Source organism: Triturus cristatus, chromosome 3_2 (genome assembly GCF_964204655.1).
Source record: "Triturus cristatus chromosome 3_2, aTriCri1.1, whole genome shotgun sequence".
NCBI classification, from domain to species: domain Eukaryota; kingdom Metazoa; phylum Chordata; class Amphibia; order Caudata; family Salamandridae; genus Triturus; species Triturus cristatus.
In genome coordinates, this window is record NC_140584.1 from 229,586,179 (window position 1) to 229,606,703 (window position 20,525).

The following is a 20,525-nucleotide window of genomic DNA, read 5'->3' on the forward strand; positions in this document are numbered from 1 at the left end:
TCTTGATCTCAATGAGAGTGGATGTTGCTATGGCTGGTGAGCTTCTACCATTGACACCCAAATATACACACCCATTGAATTTGTTGCAATGCCTTCTCCAGGACAATACATTGAATTTACCACAGTGTTATCAACTAGTGTAATGCACTGATGTGAGCATTAACAAATTTAACACCTCAAAATCAGAAGTGAGAAAACTGTCCCATCTTTAAGCCCCATTAAAAATGCTTATCCAGTGGCAGATATTTCATCTAATCAACTCACAGCTTTTCAGTATATTTATTATATGACTCTTTGTGTGTGTGTTTATTTATGCACATTATATATCTGCATTTGGGGAAAGACTGGGCTTCTGTGCAATAGAACATTGTATAATTTACTTTTCGTCCCAACAGGTAAAACTCCTTTCTCCATAGGGAACCCCCTTTTACTCCTGCCCACGAAATTTGGGGGTGTTTACGACTTTGGAAAGGGATATACTTCATCCCCTAAATAGTGTTATTCTATGACGATTTCTAGACAGGTAATACGAGTTTCTGAATGCTAAACACTGACGTGTTTTTTTGGCATTCACAAACTCGACCACTTCTGCTTCTCACCCCATTGATGACATTTAATTTGGCATAGTATTACACTAATATAATGTAATATTGCACAGGAGTAAAAGAATGTATAATTCCTACTACCCCCAAGTCACTACCTAGCAGATGTAAATCCAGCAGCTACTTTCAATTGTAAAATTACCTTTATAACCATAAACACCATCACAAACCGCGCTCTGCATGCTTGCTGATGATGGACAAAACAAGAGTGCCAGGTCTTTCAAGAAATCATCATTACCTTGTCATACACATAATAAAATACTTTCCCAAGTCTCCTTTCTCAATCTCTTATGAACAAAGCAGCAGATATGTGTAAGCTATTCGTACATGTTGCCACATTTAGTCTGAACTGCACGTGGACCTTTTTAGAATGGAAATACACTAGAGTTTTGGACGTCACTTACTATTTCATTCGACATTAGAGCAGAATTTGTGCTCCAAAATGAAATTCCCATAAGGAGTTAAACTAACCGTATCCAAGGGAAATGTTAGCAATAAACAGCAGAAAGACTGGCAACAATGGGTTTTAATACAACAAATGCATGAGCCCAGGTAACCTCAAGGCCTGCATATTAAGCTCCCACAAAGCCATACATCAATATACTGGCAAAGTGAGACAGAACAAGCAGTCTCGAATTGCTATGCAAGTTTATCATTTTGAGCAATGAATTGCGCTCAATTAAGATTTATGACCAAGGGAACAACAAACAGCGAGTGCATCGAAAGTGACCTTTTACCTGTTTAAGAAGTGTGTAGTTCGATCCATCGGTGTTAAGCTTTCTAATTTCATGATGATCAGCAAGAATTAAAAAGGCCTTTTCACCTACAATTTGAAGGAATATAATTGTGAGTATTGAGGAAATGGGTGCATTTCATAGTAACAGAAATACAAAAAATATGAATGTGTCTTCAATAGAAAATGAAATATACATGGCTAGTGAAAAGGAAATTCAGTGTTTCTAAACAAAGTTGAATCAATATGATTGCGGTTCAGAAAGTAACTTTGCAACCAGTAGGATGCACTTTTTTTTTTAAAGAAGAAATGTAGACACACAAGTATTATTAAATCAAGTATTCAATACAGAACATTGATGGCCTCATTCAGAGGCGTAACACAGGCCCCCACAGCCCCTGCGGTGCGTGGGGGGGGGGACCCAAGCTCCAGGGGGCCCCCTCGGCACTGCACTCTGGCCAGAGAGCTCGTGATTGAGCCTGGAGGGGGCCCCTCTTCATACCGTGCAGGGAGGCCCCCTCAATTTTCGTTACGCCAGTGGCCTCATTTACAATATTTTGACACATGGCAGCGCAGCAAGCCTTCCTGCTGCGTTGCCATACTTCAAATGAAAGGGCAGGAATGTTCTGTATCTGATACAGCACACTCCTGTCCTTTTCCCCTGTGCTGGCGCACAATGGGCTGCCATGCTCCAACGCAGGCACCCTTGCCCCATGGAGCAAGCGTGCCTGTGTTGTAGGGGTGATTGTTTTTTTGCAGAAAGGGCCACCTTCCTGCACAAAAACAATTGTAGTTCCTCTTTCTATGTGTGCTGCAGCACACCTTGAAAAAGGAAAACTTTGGAGAAATAAAGATATTTCTCCGCATTCTGCCTCCCCTGGGGAGGCGGAGCAATCTGACGCATTCTAAGGTTTACAAAACCTTGTAAATCTGGAAATGAGTCAGGTTCCATGGATGTTGCGTGGAAACACCCACAGCAACACCCATGGGACGCCCCTTTCACGCACAGTAATCTCTGAAAGGGGCACATATTTACATTGCCATGAAAAGCCACGCAGGCTGGCTTACATGGCCTTGTAAATAAGGGCAGAAACACACTGCGCCGCCAGCGTCAATAAAAGTGACGCACCGACGGTGCAATCAGCTTGTAAATAAGCCCCTCATTCAGTAGTTTACTTGGTGATAACTTTCTCATCCCCGCAAATACGCTGTACTTTCTTGAAATGATAGGATGACAAATTCCTTTCTCCCACGAATTTGTTTTCATTTAAAAAAATAAAAAATTTTCAGGTGACTGAGAAAGTCTAAATTAAAAATATTGCTAAAGAGTGTTACTAAGCAAAAATCACAAGGGAGTAATTTTACCATCACAAAAGTACATTAACCATTGAGTATAGTAAAATAAATAATATTTGAAAAAGAGTATAAATAACTTTAAAACATTTCCACGAGCAGGTGATATTAGTTGTGGAATCTATGACATGTGAGGTCAGCAATGCATGAATAATGTAACTTTGTAGGAATGCGTGCAATATGCTACCTGAAAGAGACTTGCAGCCTTTCGGATTACCAGGTTGTATTTCATAGCCCTCGCCACAGGAGCACTTGTAGGTTCCATATGTATTGATGCATTGCTGGCTACAGGGAAAGCCAGATGAACATTCATCAATGTCCACACACGTTTTGCCATCATCCTTCATCTGGAATCCATTCCAGCACTTGCACTAGGAAACAATACAAGCATATTCAATGCACATTACTCCTCCTGTCTTTCTGCTCGGTAGAAAACTGCTGCAATTGATTTTCAAGACTGGGGGATCCAATAAAATATACCTCGGCAGTGAAAATTGAAAAAAACACATAACAACTAATTTGTTTACGTTGAGACAGAGCTCTTGAAATTATATCTATTTTGATTTTCTTTTATTGATACAATATCAATATTTTACATATTAGCACAATGTAATAATTATTTTGAATTTGGTATCATGGTTTTAAAATGTAAAATGTGAGTCTTTTCAAATATAATGCCCTAGATAAAGTTGTTTAATGAGATACAATCATTACTATATATTGGATAAATGGACAAGTGTGAATACGTAACCACCGATCACTTTTTGCATTAATCCCAACAAATTCTAAAATATGTCCAGTTATCCCTGACATATCAGCAAGATTCACAGTAACCAGACCTTGTGTTGAAGAAACGTCAGGTGAACACGGTAGGTTGGTTTCCAAACAATGATTAGTTAAATAAAATCATTTGATCCTAAGTTGTGGCTTAAATTTATATCTAGGTGTTTTCAGCCCTCAGTATTCTCATTGACCAGTGGTCATTTGAAGGAATGTAGAAAGCTTGCATGTTATTCAGAATATAATGCAGACTGACATTGTTCCAGTCATTTAAACACAATTGATTTTCATGTCAGGAAATCACGATAATATTTTTCAAAGAATCAAAAACTCTGATCATTTTGTCCTGCAGCTTTATCTTTCCAACCCCATGGAGAAATACAAAGTATCAAAGGTGTCCTTGACAAAAAAAACAATTTTATTAAAAGAAGCAAAAGATAACATTAGACATTTTTCTGTTTGATTACCAATTTACAGGAGTAATGAAAATAATCTCAAATAAAACACATAAAACTACCAAATAACAGTCTCCCCTGAGACCTCTAAGTCATATCACCTTATCTCCATGGCTTTTCTGAATTTGTCATCTTTATAAGTGCTTCTTAGCAACCATGAAATAGGATATATGTTGCTGAGTAAACAAAGAGTCTGGCTTAGTTCTACAATGTTTTTATTCTCACCCACAGATTGCAGAAGTGACCTTAGCTCAATGCACCATCAATTGAATGTGAAAGACTGCTTATTGTAGCCCCGCAGGACCCGACCCAATGCAGAGTTTAAGTGGAGTCAGTGCTTTTGGGTTACTAACAGACCCTTGAAGGATTCAATGGTGTTCAGGAAGCCTAATTTTGGTCTTTACAATATCTTACACACAAACTGCACTAAGAACAAGACACTTTAAGAGGACTAGGCAGAGTTTATGGAGTTCCGCATGACAAAAGAAAAATCTGCCACTGTGCGAAGTTCAGCAAGCGGCAGAGTGCATTTGGTCATGCAGTTCATGTTGATTTTCAGCTCCAGGTGTTTATCCTGCGAATGGCACCATGTGCAGCACCAGAGGGCGCTACTTCTTTTCTGCCACTCGAGTAGATTTTCTACTCGAGCTGCAGCTTTCTCAATGCTAACGGACGTTTTTTCAACGTTAGCGGTCATGACCATTCGTGACCGCCTGCGTTGAGAAATCCGACCTCCTGCATTGAGAAATCTTGTGGGAAGGTGTATGTTCCCCAATTGCTCTTGCCAACTTGACGTTGGTGAGCACAAGTGAGGAAAAAACTCTGTTTGGAGTTTTTCAGAACTCCGCATGCTCCACAGACCGTGGAGTGTGAAAAACTCTGCAAACTCCACAAACCAAGCGGAGTTCCCACGCCATGGCCAACACTTTAACTAAAATGTTTTATTTCAACTGTCTTATCCTGTTGCTTAGCACATCTAAAATAATCACTCGGAATATTACTAAAACAGCTCAAATGCATGCTGCAAACAACAAGAATAAAATAAACATTTCTACTATAGTTAAAGCATCATCTACCAGCCTAACACCCTAGAACGTACACTAGGAGGGAATGGGGCAGCATAACTTGCATATAGAGTTTCTTAGGGAGAATCAATGCACTGCACATCTGTTTACTGCAAAATGCTGTTGTTATCAGCAGTCTGGAATAGAGTGTTTCTCGAAAGAAAAACACACATCGTATCAGCTCCACTCCTTCCAGATTTGGCACCGTATCAGCTTTTCAGTGCAGGACAAGATGCTGCAGCATCATGGCAGTCTAGATATCTCCTGGCATTGTCTTGCATGACAATCTGGGGGGTGGGACGTTTCTCACAAGTGATCAAGTGGAAGTTCATTTCCACTGTATCTTATCTGAGATAGGAATTTCTGACATAACTTGTGTGCATCAATATGCTAGTTTTAGATGCATTATTATAAACAAATAAGGTACAAGAATGTAACTTCATACTACAATGTTCATGTTGTTATTATTATCTGACCTTGAAATAGAGATAACAAGGCATGTCCCAGACATATCAGCATCATTGTCTGAGTGACTTGATACTTTCAAAGGTTTCTAGAAAGATAAGGACAGATGAAATCTGCATCAAAAGCAAATATGTCAATGATTCTGCAAAAATAAAGATAATGGAGCCTCAGCCTGCTCAAGATGGAGTCTGGCTTTACGGACTGTATGTCAGTGGAAAAATAAATGTTCCAAAACATTTTCAGCAGGCTAGGCTCCCCAACCTAGAATTAGCAAAAACCTTCTAAGTCAAATATGAAACTTTAATCTCTGGGGAATTATTTTCAACAACTATAAAAATATTTTGGGTCTTATGTTCATAGCTATGTCCCTATTAAATTGTGATTGCCCATTACTATACTTCTCTCAAAGAAAAGTATTTCTTTACAGCTGAGATGCTAAAAATCAAATAGACTTCTAAAGTCTATGTGCATTCTTCCACCTCAGAAATAACGAGCCTGATGGCATTGGTCCATGATAGAATCAACAAACAGTATTAAAAACTGGTATAAAAACTCCCAATTTATAATATTGCAGCACGTCTCCAGAATCATACCACCAGCCACGACCTTGCTACCAGTTAAGTGAATGTGCACCACAAGTACATGTAGCAAATAGCCACTCTGTCCCAATCTCATTCTTTCTCCCATTTCTCTTCACCTGTCTCTGTACTGCTGGTTTTCGTCCATATTTGGTACTCACTCTACATGCACCAATCACTCCAAAGCACATACTTTCTTTTTTGTTGCTCCACATATATGCAAACATAAAACTGGGTTAATAAAGCATATAAAAAATCAACTCATCTCAGTGCTAACACTGTCCACAGAAAGAGCTGTTGTATCAATTTAAGAGAAACAATAGTTTCAAGGGAAAGTGTACCATTCCAATCGTCCTAACACTAGCTTATGACCATGAGAACTCCAGCATTGAATATTGGCTGGACTAGTTCACTGCTGCTGTGGAACTGCTGAATGCTGCACCTGCATGTGACCAGCCAGAGTTGCTGAAAGCTAAACACTGTCTTGCACAAAGCCTGCATAAAATTAGTTACAAAGGAGATGTGCAAGATTTTGAAGGATGGTGTATACTTGGTGACAGGGAGCCTGACAAAAGAAGCAAAGATAAGATGGTTTAACAGTTGATTGCCCCTAGCTCAAGTCACTCACACAGTGATACCAATCACCGAATAACACTGAAGTGTAGGAGTGTGGAGGCTGTGCGATGCACCCAGAGAGATATCTCTGATACATGCCAAGCTTGCATGTGTATCTGCACTCTGGGGATTTTCCCCCACAATATAGACATAGCTTCATAAATAGCCTGACTAGTAACATCATTTGCCTCTGTCTGTGCTGGCAACTTGTGAGGTGAGATGCACCCAAGTACCAGTTTATAGCAGGTCTCAGGCTAGAGCAGCCTAGTGTAAAAAATAATATGAACTGGAATGCAGCCTCCAGTTCTTAACAGTTGCTGAGATGAATCCAATAAATCCATCCATCACATTTTTGTTTTTCTAACTAATAGCAGTGACACAAGAATATCACATGAAACCATACTGTGAGAGTCAAGAGAATATAGGTGATTAGCAGATGAAGCTTGGTTGAAGTCTGCAAATAACACAACCCTAAAGCGCGGTTGCTGATAATATCTCTCAGGCTCCAAGCAAAGTGAAAGAGACATGGGAGAGATGTGCCTGACTATTAGAACTCTGCCAAGCATGGATAACCATAGATAAAAAGCTGTTGTCTGGTTGGCCACCTTTCATGCAGCACATTCTGCATCAGTTTCCCTGAAAAGCTGTTAGCATCCGGGCATTCAAGAGGATCTCAGAGCAAAATACATATCTTTGCACTTGACTTCAGCTAAGTTGTGCTAAAATATGCATTGTGAGCTCTGTTTTTTTCTCAATAAATGAAGTTAATTGGCATTCTCAAATGATTCTAGTATTGATGAAGTGATGAATCAGATGTAGTCGGGATAACTGATGTGGTACTAATGTGATTCTAGAGCACTTTTAATATACTTACCCATAAGTAGTTATATTTTCTGTAACTATGATACATTCGACACATAACTTAACCAAGGGCAGGCAGAACGGTAGTTTCAGGCTAAAATATGAAAAGCCAACAAAGATAGTTGTACCTGTCTGTTTTTATCTTTTTTTAATCCTTGATCGAGTTGGTAAGTCTTTCAAGAGAAAGGCCTACAAACAAACTAAAATATGTAATTTGGACGCAAGCCACATATATTTTATTTCAAGTTACAATTAGTTCCTCTTCCTTTTACAGTACAAACCTGTTCTGAGAGAAACCATTCCCCTTAAATTATTGAATTTTCTGTTAATGAGTACCACAAAGGAAGACCAAAAGGTGAAAGGAACTGTTTCATTTTTAATTCAGAGTGTGTGGTGGATAGTGATTATATAAAACTTTGTTAAAAGATAAAGTTATATGAAAAAGTACATCTCTCAAAATGAATCCTAAATTACTTGAATTCATTCTGCGTTAAACATTTATGATTGAAGAGTACAATATAAGTAACAATAGTGACAATGCTCCAAGTCCTAAAAGTCTGAAGATGAGTCATGTTCAGAAAATATGTAGTACCACAATGGAGACATCAAGAAGGGCATGAACATTTGCATTGCACCGGACAAACAAGACATTTTCTGCAAACCAAATGTTTAAAAAACATGGGTTCTAGGAAAATGCCTCTTTTTGTATGGTCTCACACATTTTCTTCTAGTCTGATGCTGCTGTTTTTGAAACCTTTGGCCACTGGGTCCTCGCTACCCACGTCCCAATGCATGTGATCTGACTGCTAGAACATGTCAAAATTGGCTACACTCCATATTTACCCTAGTAACTGCTCCAAAATTGTACCCTGGACCTCAAAATTAAATGTCACTAATAGATTGCATCATGTATTATGGCACCACTAAAATGACCATACAAACCATGCCTCCAGCCCTGCCGCTGAAGCCTGAATATGTAGTTTCAAAACTGACAATTCAACCTGGCAAAATAAACCTTTTGTCTGGCATAACCTTCCTAATACTTATAGGCCAACCCTAAGATAGGTCCTAAATTTTCCTGGGGCAGGTTGCATGGCATTTAAAATGTAGGACATGTATATTCTGTTCTACATGTCCTTGCAGTGAAAAGCCTTCAAAGTTGCTTTTCAGTGTGGCAAGGCTGACTCTCCCCCAGAAAGGACTTGGCTACAATTTATCACCTAATAATGCGTAACTTCAGTTTGGAAGCAGTTTGAAAACTGATTATAACTGATTTTAATAGTAATTTAAATAACAACATAATGGTCAAGTTTGCTTTTAAATTACTCTTTTGAAAATGACACTTGACGTTTACTGGACTCCTTGTGATTCAGTGTATACTCATTGGTTTTTTATTGTTTAAATTGTTTCACTTCAACTGTATGTCAACTCATTGTTAATTGATGTCACATTCACACTGGATAGTGTTTTTTGTAGTGCATCGGGTATCCCCAGATACACGTCTGGGTACTACTGTCACTTTTAGAAAGTTGTCATTTTCTTACCTGAGCCAAATGTGCCTTTCTGCCAGTGTTCCCTGTCAACCAGGAACTAAATGGCTCCTTCATTAGGTGTGAGGTGGCTCCCAGAGCTGAAACAAAGGGAGATGGTTGTTCTTTTCCTTGACAGTATGGCCATCCGGGCTGTGCCCAGAAACGTAATTAACTTCAAAGGATGCCTATTCTATCACAGACAGATCTCACAGGCAGATGTAACTCACACCTGGATATGGCTCCTTATTGTCCTGGTAGCCTGCCGAGCATCAATACCAGTGGAATAAAAGCTGCCCCCAGAACCAGCTCTTAGTGACCACAGGGAAGGGTTTGCCCATTATCATAGCTACACCTTGGGCTGGGCAAACGGAGCTCTGCACAGGGAAAGAAAAGTTCTACTGTCTTGATTTTAGGTTGAGAAGAGCATTGGTACTGTAAAACACACAGAAAGTACTGCAAAATGTGGTATGGTCACCCCTGAACTTTTACCCCATTGGTTATTGAGTGGTCAAGAGTTTACTCCACCCACAGGCTGGCTCTGGTCATAAATGTGGCACTACCAGTACTCTCTTCAGGCACTATTGGGCCTGTAGGTGACAGAAGGACTGCACCTGCTGTTGTGACTTCTAAAGAGACCACAAAGAGCTAGATCTGCTCCCACTTGTACCCAGGACCAAGAAGTGAACTCCCAAGGTCAGTTGGCTAATGTCCTTTTAAGCTTCAGGGACTCCACAGCTGGGAGGATTTCACTTTCCTGACATGCCCAGCGACAAGTTCCAACTGGATTTGCCCTGGACTCGGCAGGTGGCTTCTACTGGAGTGAGTCCTGACCTGTACTTGGTGTCACTAAGGTTATGGGCCCCATTGCTAAGTGTCTCACCAGTCATGGAACCTTGTTTGTAGTGTTAAAGGTGTGCATATCTAGTGACAGCTCCTACGCTAAGGCGGAGGAGTGTCGCCCCACTGCTCTGCAGCAGGAAACATAAAATGATAATAACTTGTGTAATTATCATTTTATGTTTCCTTCTGCTGTGGCGGCTTTCTGGTTGGGACGAAGGTGTTCCGAGGACAGAGGAGCAGACTAGGAGTGGTTTACCCACTCCTAAGTGCACATGGCTGTTTGGTGAGCCCTCTCAGGCTGCCCAAAACAGTCATGCGCACTTCCCATATTCTCCATGCAGGCTGCATTACAGCCTGCATGGAGAACATGCCCAGTCCCCCATTCCCTGGCTGAGCGCCGATCCACGGCAATCAAACCAATCACAATGCTGCACTGCAGCACTGTGTTTGGCTATCGGGAGGTGGGAGCCGGGTGCTTCCTGCTGCTTCCTATATCCTGTTTCTGGACTGGAGCAGGAAGAGGCGGAGGAGAGGCAGCGGCTGGCCGGCCGTCATATGTAAGTGGTTTCCCCCCACCTCCCTGCTGCCGCCGCCCCACCACGCGAGTCCGGTAGCAGTCGATACTGAACAGTTCCCAAAACTGAAGACTTAGAAAATTGTTGGCCAAAAACTGCCCAGAGAACCAGGAGGAGACCTGGACCAATCTGCTCACCTATCTGCCTGAGTTGTATCTCAGGTCGGATTGCAGTTTCTCTTTTCTGCAGCAGCAAATCCTGTTCAGCTGTCGTCACCAGTGGGGCCTCGTGGACCTGTCGTTGGCCACAGCCCTGTACCTCGTACCGCTGGAGATATTCGACTTCCATATACAGCAGTGTTTCTCCCACCATTTCACCTGCTGGTCACTCCCTCCCTGTGAGGTCATTCTTCAGGTGCCTGCCTCGGTTCTATTGGCCTAAAGGACTGATTGCTCTGTGGGGATTTCGTATGTTTCTCCCTTTTTGAGGACTTTCTCTTCTCTCCTTTAGCCAGTTTACTGTTTCTCGGCTGGATCTTTGTTCTGCATCTCATTTCTGATGGCATCTTTTCCACCATCATGGGATTTTTCTCTGCAATTTTGGACAGTCAGTTTGGTCAGTGTCAATCCCTGATTTCCCTGGTCTGTTGCTTATGGCTTTATGCTCTGCATCGCCTCCTACACCACTATCATATCTGTTGGGACAGCATATATCGAACTGCATTGTGGCATTTCCTCTTTCCCAGTCAGCTTGACTTTTGCAGGTTTTGTCAGATTATTTCAGACTTTTGAAGGTCTTTTCCCCCTACACTTTAAGACTGTTTTTGCCTTTCACCACATGGCCTATCTCCCCTCTTCTATAGCAGAGGGAGGCAATACCTCATTGAAGAATGGTTCGTTCAACAACACATCCTCTGCCACTCTCAAGGAGAACACTGTGCTGGAACTAAGAGACTTAAAAAGGATCACTCCTCTCCTCAGAAATCTCCCCTCCCAGTTACCATGGAGGACCTAATGAAAGAATTCAAAATCTTGAAACCCTTCATGTTGGAAACCACTTCTACTCTCCAACGTCTTGAAGACAAATTGTCTTTTCTTGAATCTAGGGTTTTGGACATTGAGCTTCACATTGCAGAATCTTGAGATACCACTATAAAAGTGAACATCATGGCCAAGGAAATTGCTACTTTTAAAAGACACATGAAGATTTGGAAAATCAAAACCGATGTAATAGGTTTCATGCTCATGGTATTTCGGATAGTGCAGAAGAAGGTGACATGACTTCCTTTCTACACATAAACTTACCTATGATTGTGGGTTTTATTAGCAATTCATCTCTCAATATCTAAAGAGTCCACCATCTTGGACCAAAAATATCCAGCCCAAATCCCACTTCCAAACCTAGAAGAATTATTATAATTTTTCTGCAATACACAGATTTAAAGCAAATCTTCCCCGCCTCTAAGCAACGGAAAGAGATGATCTATCTTGTTTATAAGATTTTCCTCTTGCACGATGTCTCCCTGGTCACAGCTGCTCATCACAAAGAATTCCTGGAACTGCTTCCCTCTCTGTGTGACATGGGTGCTATATATGGTCTACTTCACCCTTGTATCTTCAAGGTCACCAACAAAGACAGGACCATCTCTTTTAATTATCCAGCTCAGTATAAGGAATGTATCCACCTTCACGGAAGAGAAGCCATAGACACCAGCGTTTCACTTATAAGATGTTTCCTTTGTTTCCCACTCTCATTCTTTAATGGAATCTTGGTTTTGTACTATCGCCTCTGTCTTTCACCATTGTCTTTTTTCCCATTTTCACTAGGTTTCATGTCTGTAACTACTGGCGTTGTTTATTTGTCCACTGTCCCGCTATTGACAAGTCTTCTTCCATTTGAATGTTCATCCTAAATTCCCATCTAGCCAGGTAGGATCGTTTTTTAATGATTTCTGCATTTATTGATGTCTCCTGCCTCTGTCCCTCTTACTTTTCTTTCATATCTCCAGTCACTTGCTTCTTTAACTTTTTCCATGTCCTTCCAAGACCGGGAGCTCCAGTCGGTTCATCCATCATGGTGTTTCTCTGTGCTCCGTCTTTACTTCTTTATCTTTCTTCAGTTTTCCCTCTATGGGTCTGGTCTCTTTGACTTTGTGCCATACTGTTCTGGTTTATCATCTTATGGGTCTTCTTCTTCTGACTCATTTCATGTTCCTTTTTTCTCTATCTATTCAGTTTTTTTTTTGCTTTTCTGTCAAATATCATGTTTCTTTGTAGCTTACTAGCCATGCCTCATTTTTCTATCTTCTATGGATTTTTTTCGCATTTCTTTCCAACTCCTTTTGTCCTTTGTCCTCTCTGTCTCCCCCTCTCCTTTTATTACTTATGCCTTCATGTTTCGGTTTGGCAAATTGGTTGGTATGCATTTATATTTTTTTGATACTTCCATGTTTGATGAGGTTGCTATTAACTAACTTGTTCATCAATTTTTTCACTGAATAGATTCAGAATGATTTCTTGAAATGTCAAAGGTTTTCTGTGTCCTTTCAAAAGACAAAGAGGCATATTTACAATAAAGTGGCTGAGAAGATAAACAATCGAGAATGGCGATTTGTAACTTCTAAGTGTGTTGCATTGTACAGCACACATGGAAGTTGCAAATCAGCAGTTTTTTTTAATGATTGTTCATATGCAGTAAGGGATTCCTTCCTGCACATAAATACATACACATAAATAATCATTCAAGGCAATTTGTTGTTTATATGTGTGCTGCACAATGCAGTACACATAGAAACAGCAAAAACAAGGATAAATAAAACATTTCTCAAGGTTTTGCCATGTTAAGATCAGGTTTTCCCTGGTTTTAATTTTGGCGCTGCCTCATATTTATAATCGAGTAAAGTGGGCAACCCAATACATCCTTGGAGGCTTGGGTACGAAAAGATTTCTATCAGGTAACAGTGCCTTCAAGGAATTTTGATTCAGACAAATAATCAAACTCAATTTATTCATTATTATCCATCTGGACCAATTATTCAATGGTCCGCATCTTGATCTCATTTGAAGGGTCTTCGGTCCACACATGAATTTCTTTGGCCTGAAGATGGTCTACTGGATGAATTACACAAAAAGACCAAAACGTCGACATATCTAACCCATTTTCAACAGAAAATTATCATATAGTAAGTAATTATTCAAAGTGGAATTATAATATCTATCTGTGAATGGTCAAAATAAATGGGTTACTTATATAAGTGACCAGGAGATAACTCTGTATAATATCAATAATCTAGGTCACTTGTGTTTTTATGAATTTTGCTAAGTACCCTGTAAGTTCTATATTTATAAAAAAAAACCTAACAAATAAAGTATATACTCATTTTTGTTCTTCATGAAATATTCAGTATTTGATCACTGTAATTGATTTGTATAATTCATATATTTGAGGCAACTAATTAGGACACTCAAAATAGATTGCCTCCTATTTATGCCAACCTTGTAAATAGTGGGCAGCTTTAAAATCAATGGGTGTTGCAGTGAAATGCCCATTGCAACACTGATTGCCCACCCCTTTCATGCTAAGTGTAGCATGAAAGGGTTCCTTATTTGCAAGGCGGCCTAAAACCACATTAAGTGGCTTAACGCCATTTTGTAAATAAGGTGAAGCCCCTATCACCACAGGAATGTCGCACAAAGTGATGTTCATGTGGCAATAGGAGCTTTTAAATATTCCTGAAAGAGTCCTTACACACCTTTTTTTGTCAAGTAGCATTTTTACAAGAAACCCATGTCTGAGAAAAATACATTCATATGCTAAATAAAGTTGGATTGGTTCTGTCTACTGTTCTCCTGCTGTCCATCATAAAAATGGTGTTATCACATTATTTCACAAAACTTTATCTGTTAATATTCTAAAGCAGGAGAATGATGTGGGTGGCTCCAGTTAGACACAATGATTAATGGTGTTGATACGCATTTTTGCTACTCACTTACAATTAAATTATCGTCAGTCAAAAATGCCAATCTTAATTTGGCTGCTGATTGCAACCAGTTGTTTGATCCTTTTTTAGATAGTAAATCAGCTTTCAAATACGTCCCTAATACCATGCCAAAGGCCTTTCGCAGAACGGTTTCAGATAGAGGTCTAGTGAATGCATGGCACTTATACAATCCAATCTCTTAGAATATTTATTTTTTCCCCAACCCATCGTTCCTCCTTTAGGATAGACCATATTTTCCTAGATAAAGACTTCACACAGCACCTGCTTCATGCTGACTTAGGCCTTATCCTGGTCTCAGTTCATACCCAAGTAATAGTTGACCTTGAACCCACTCCTTCTCCTACTCGTAGATGGCATATTAATAACTATTTGCTACAGGATCAGAAGTTTGTCACGGGTTTCGAGCAATTCATCACTGAATTTTTTCACATTAATACTATCACAGTAGTCAAGTTCCAACATGTTTGGGATTCCTTCAAAAGATCAGCACAATGTTACATTATCAATTATGTGTCCCAAAAAGAGAAGGTCACCGCCAAATATTCTTCTAATCACCTACACCACAATAATAAACTAGAACATGTGTACTAACCTTCATCCAACAAACAAGTTTTCGATCAACTCATCTAGGCCAATCTTCGTTTCAACAGAGTCTCCATTAATAATGAATATAATGTTCTTTTAAAAATCAAAATTAAATACTATGTTGGTTCATGCAAGACTGGCAAAATTTAAGCCAGCTATCTGAAAGTAAAAAAAAAAAAAAATCTAAAACAGAAGTTATCCTTGATGCCTCTGGCAAACAATTATTCAAGGATCAGGAGATTATGACTCGTTTTGCTGATTTTTACTTGAGCCTATATACTGAAGATACTCCCTCCACTCAAGCTTCTCTTGAATCTTTTTGTCAGTACTATTCCAAAACCATCACACCCTCAGACTGATTTTTCCCCGCTGGACGCAGACATTTCCTGCCCTGAGATACGCACTGCCATCTCTAAACTTCCAAAGGATAAGGTTCCAGGCCCAGATGTCTTCACTGTTGAATTCTACTGTAAATTCTCTAAACCTTTGGTTTCTAAACTTTTAATACTCATTGAGCATCTTCTGTCTTCCAATACCATGGTCGTTTTTTTCTAGGAAGCCATGTCCTGCCTGATTCCCAAAATGATAAGATCTTAGCTGAGTGTAAAATCTATAAACCAATTTTCCTTATTATTAGGGATTGTGCAATTTTCTCAAAGATTCTCTTGTCAGTATTGAACAATTTTTTCAAAGGGTGTAATATTTCAGACAATTCTCACACATTCTTAAATATTATTCATGGTGCTTCTTGAAGCAAAACTCCCCTAGCAGCAGTCACCTTAAATGCAGATAAGGTTTTCGGTCTTGTAAATTGAGATTTTATGTTTAGAGCCATCAAATGGCATGGTTTTGGTCCCAGATTTCTTCAGTATGTCAAAATCCTTTACATCTCCCCTGCCACTTCAGAATTTACTAATGGTCTTCAGTCACAATATTTTCCTCTTGTCAGAGGAACTAGACAGGGGTTCCCCCTATCTCCTTTACATTTCATCCTCGCCTTGGAGCCCTACTTGGAAACTACACAAAGATCTCAGTATTTTACTGGTTATGCATGTTGCCAACAAAATAAATAAATTCACTGCCTACGCAGACAAGATCTTACTTTACACCTCTCTTCTCATATCACCGTCCCTGAGTTTTTTTAGCTGTTTTCTTCTTGTTCTATAACATGTTTAAGGATATCAGCTTTTTGTGGCCTTTCTTTAAAATCAAATGCCCGGGAATTCTTTACTCTCCTTCCATCAAACATACCAGAAACACTAACACAGAGTCTCTAAAACAAAAGATTTCTACTCTCTCAGCTCAATGGTCCCATTTGTACCCTTGGTTTTGCATTAACTAATTTGCAGTTACCTATTAGGAAATCGCAAATTAGCTAATGAATACCATTCGCACCGATAGGCCATTAAGCCCAAAGGAATGACTGGAGTAGTATTACCTAATATCGATTACCTAATTGCGATTGTGGATCTTTAGGAATTGCTATTAGGTAATCGCTATCCTCTTACATACCATTTTGCATTCCTTAAATCGAAATTACCTAAAATTCATATTTTAAGGAATGTAAAATGGAATTTTGATACATGTGGCTCCAAATGTCATAGAACCCCCCTCTCTCCCTTCTCAATCTCTTAACAATTTTATTACTTCCTATGATTTGTCCATGGAAGCTAAGGCTTCTTTCATATATCAACAGCTATACATTTCAGATGCAGATGGGGTTTAAACAAAAATTGAAGAGTCCTTGGAAAAGGTTTTAGAGTCCTTGTTCTCCATTAATTTGTAGAATCAAATATGGCACAAAATACATCATACCTCTTGCTCTGCCAGTACCACTCAGACCATGTTTTTCATTTACAACAGGTTGTTTTTAACTCCTTCTGCTCCATACAAATTGAAACAGCTGGCTAATAATAATTTCTCGACCTGTAATGCCCCATCTGGAGATTCTCTTTATATGCCCTTCCACTGTCCAAAGGTCGCTTCCTTCTGGAAGCAGGTATAGCACACAATTTCCCACATTTTCTTCATTACGCAATCCCTTATAATATAGTTCATATTTTTCTCGATGGTGCTCCCATTTATAGTCCAGTGATAAGAATATGGGTATATATTATAAATTGTATTTTGAGAAAACCAAAACTTAAAATACATAACATAACATTCACAAAATCTTTCAACTCATTAAAATATAATGTGCTTTCCTACCTACAAACACATACAAAATAATAAAAAATATAATAAATACATAGATATTGAATTCAAGATAATACTTACAACATAAAGTATGCATTTTAAAAACATTATTAATAAAACACTTGCCAATAAATTATTAAATACGTCAAATAAAACAAATATTTTACATACTAAGTGATATATATACACACACACACACACACACACACACACACACATAAATACTTATATTGTTAGATAGATGGATAACACAATATTAAGAACTTTTAATATTGGTGTGCACAATTTCTGTCAGATAACCGGCAGAAGACTGTCCACTCAGTTTACAGATCCTCCTGCAAGCGAGAGATCTCAGGGAAGTAGAAAGAGCTATCACTTCGGTGGCTCCCTTCACAGCACTACAGGTTTAGTGAGTAAGTGTGATGTTTAAATATTCCACCCTGCAAACGTTATTAATTAAATAAAACAAACTCACAAAGTGCGAGTTCATTTCTCTAAAACAAAAAAGCAAATGGCCCTGATGTGCAGAAAGTTTTCTAACTGCACATGGGAGCCATTCTGCAGTTTCCCTGCCTGGGTTGGTCATGCATCCCATGGTGGACACAAACATTAGATCAAATGTGAAAAAAGGTCTTTTAAAGCTGTGTGTGTAAAAAAAGAGTAAAATACATTTTTAGATATTTTAAAACCTCCAAAACCAAGCAGACTAATTTAACACCAACTACCTTAGTTCAAATGTCCCTAAGAACACCTCATTGTGTTGCGTCCTTTAGTGAGAACCCACATTTTCTCTCTTTTCATAATCAATTGGAATAAGCATGGTTCAGCTTGTGGATTATTCAATGGTTACAATGATGATGATAACAAGTTAGTCACCTGTTGCTATGTGAATACATCTGTAGGCCCTAGGGTTCAAATTTTCTGCAACCAACAGGACTGACCTAAGAAACGTGGAGATTGTTGAGCGAGCATTGCTATAACATGATATGGGAATGTTTTCCTACCTAGGAAAACCTGTCTGGGAGTTCCATTTAAGCATATCAATATTGTACAACTGTCCCTCATCCACATAGTGAAGCAATAAGGGGTGTTGTCAAAATACATGTTTACTGAATGATTTTAAAGTTCTTGTCAAGGGAGATATTAACTTGTTTGTCAAGTAGGCATTGGCCAGACCATTAAGATAGTGACATGACTCTAAGAAACATTCACTTATGAAACAATCTATAACATTTAACCTGTGACGATCTTGCCTGGCTATTGATACATATAACAGCAGTATCTTCATGGACGACTGTATTCATAAATGCCTAACCTTTGCATTCTGAGTGATCAAAGATTTCCTTAATAGATACCCAGATATAGTGAATTGATGTCTACAGATCTAGAGCGTACAGCATTACTGGCATATTTAGCAGATATTGTAGCCACAGAAAGGAATCAAAGAAAAATACATTAACCTGGGATATCCTAGAGATATATTTGTTGAAATCTTGAGCTTACCCGTTAGATATAGGGCTAATTGGTTGTACATCAAAGGTATCTATTAATTTCCTGCAATTTCCCATCTCTAGCTCTCTCTCTCTCTCTCTCTCAATATGAAAGAAGTTGAGCTCTGATTTACTCTGATTAGTTACGAATCAGTTGCTGTCACCCATACTACTAGTCAGGTGTTGTTTGCGTATTAAAATTAATTACGAAATTTGAACCACTCACCTTATACCCAACAGGAAGATCATGACAGTCTTGTGAACAGCCACTGACTTTTTTGCTTAGACATTCATTTACATGGCATCCTGTTTCATCAGAGCCATCTCCACAATTATCGTGTGTGTCACAAAGAACTCCTTCTGGAATACATCTACCATTCTTACACATAAATGATGAATTGTTGCATGTCTGTTCTGAAAGAAAAATGTATAAAAAAGTAATAAAACAAATGCAAAACGAGAATCCTAGTATGAGCATATTAATTTTATTATCAAATTATATTATGCGTGGTGATACAATGTATTTACATTTGCTGAAATGTGTTTAAGATGACCCTTGCATCTGTTAAACAAGCTGTTGTGTATTCACTGCTCTCTTATTTAGGTCTGTTCTATAGTTAGCTGTCTTTACATCTTAATTTTTTGTAAAAAAAAGTTCCTATTAAACATGCACATACATATAGAGATATACACAGTCTTTTGGTAAAGACTATTCATTCATTGGCCTGTTAACGTGTCATTCACATGCATAAAGCAGCGGGAAATTGCTTGAATCACATCTTCATTGGCTGTTTGCTCTATGTGTAATGGCAATTTACCTGTACCTGTTCATGTGCACCGCCATCTGAAAAAGAATGTGCTTCAGTGCAAGGGCTGATGTGCCTTAGCTGCTGGGCCACTTCATTATTCTTACATGTTTTTTATATTTTAGCCAATGTTTGTGGAATATTCTGCATGATAGGATAGTAAAAGCTAAGAAAGCAAGCTTGCTTAGGCCAGACATATTGGCTAAGCCAGTGCTTAATGTATATGCCGAACATGCACTGTTGATGAACATTATCCCCCCAAAAAAGTCTCAATGCTAGGGTCACCTGACATCTTGGCAATCTTATAAATTAAAATAGAACCAAGTTAATAGGATTTGGAATTAAAGTTGAAAAGCATTGGGGTAACATGTTGAATGATCTCTGTTTCTCTCACTCTCTCTCTGTCTCTCTTTATCTCTCTCTGTAAGGATATCTCTCTCTCTCTATATATATATCTATATATATTACCTACTGGCGGTCGCCAGTAGGTAGTTATAGTTAGGACCACGTTTCCATAGGAAATCCGCAACATTCTATTTTGAATAACTTTGGCGCCGGTTGACGAATCCTCGCGAATTTTTCAAAATAGGTGGGGCGCTACGCTCGGCTCCTACCCTGAAAGTCTCGGGGGGATTCGTCAAGCGGGGGCTGAGATAAAAGGGGGGTCCCAAAACGCGTTTTTCCCATGCATTTTTCCATAGGACCTTTAGACACAGCTACAGCCCGAACGGCTGAACAGAATTTAATGAAATTTGGCAGAGAGGTAGTCCTCAGGTCAAGGAAGTGCCTTTTGTAGGTTTGGTGTAAATCTGTTCAGTAGATTCTGAGAAAATAGCCTTTAAATCAATATATATATCTGAGCCAGCTTACGGTGCGCTTACGGTGCGCTTACCGTACGCGTACGGTGACGTGCGCGAGCGCAATTCTGCTTGGCTCTTAGATCTTAGTAAACATTTGAATCGGTCGAAACCAGGAAGCGGCGGCCGCCATTTTGTGTATTTCACTCCAGAAAAAAAGGGTGATATCTTGAAAAGGGGGCAAGGAAGAGAGTTACA

At 39.2% G+C, this 20,525-nt stretch overlaps 1 protein-coding gene across 1 annotated transcript in view; it reads right to left on the reverse strand.

Annotated features, from left to right (window-relative positions):
* The window catches only part of LRP1B (LDL receptor related protein 1B), a 3,634,433-nt gene that overhangs the window by 605,118 nt on the left and 3,008,790 nt on the right, over positions 1-20,525 (reverse strand). Inside the window, exons 55-57 of the mRNA XM_085647014.1 lie at positions 18,891-19,078; positions 2,876-3,059; positions 1,340-1,425 (exon numbers count right to left, since the gene is read on the reverse strand). Of these exons, the coding sequence (XP_085503140.1) occupies positions 1,340-1,425; positions 2,876-3,059; positions 18,891-19,078 (458 nt within the window). The remainder of the gene's footprint in view (positions 1-1,339; positions 1,426-2,875; positions 3,060-18,890; positions 19,079-20,525) is intronic.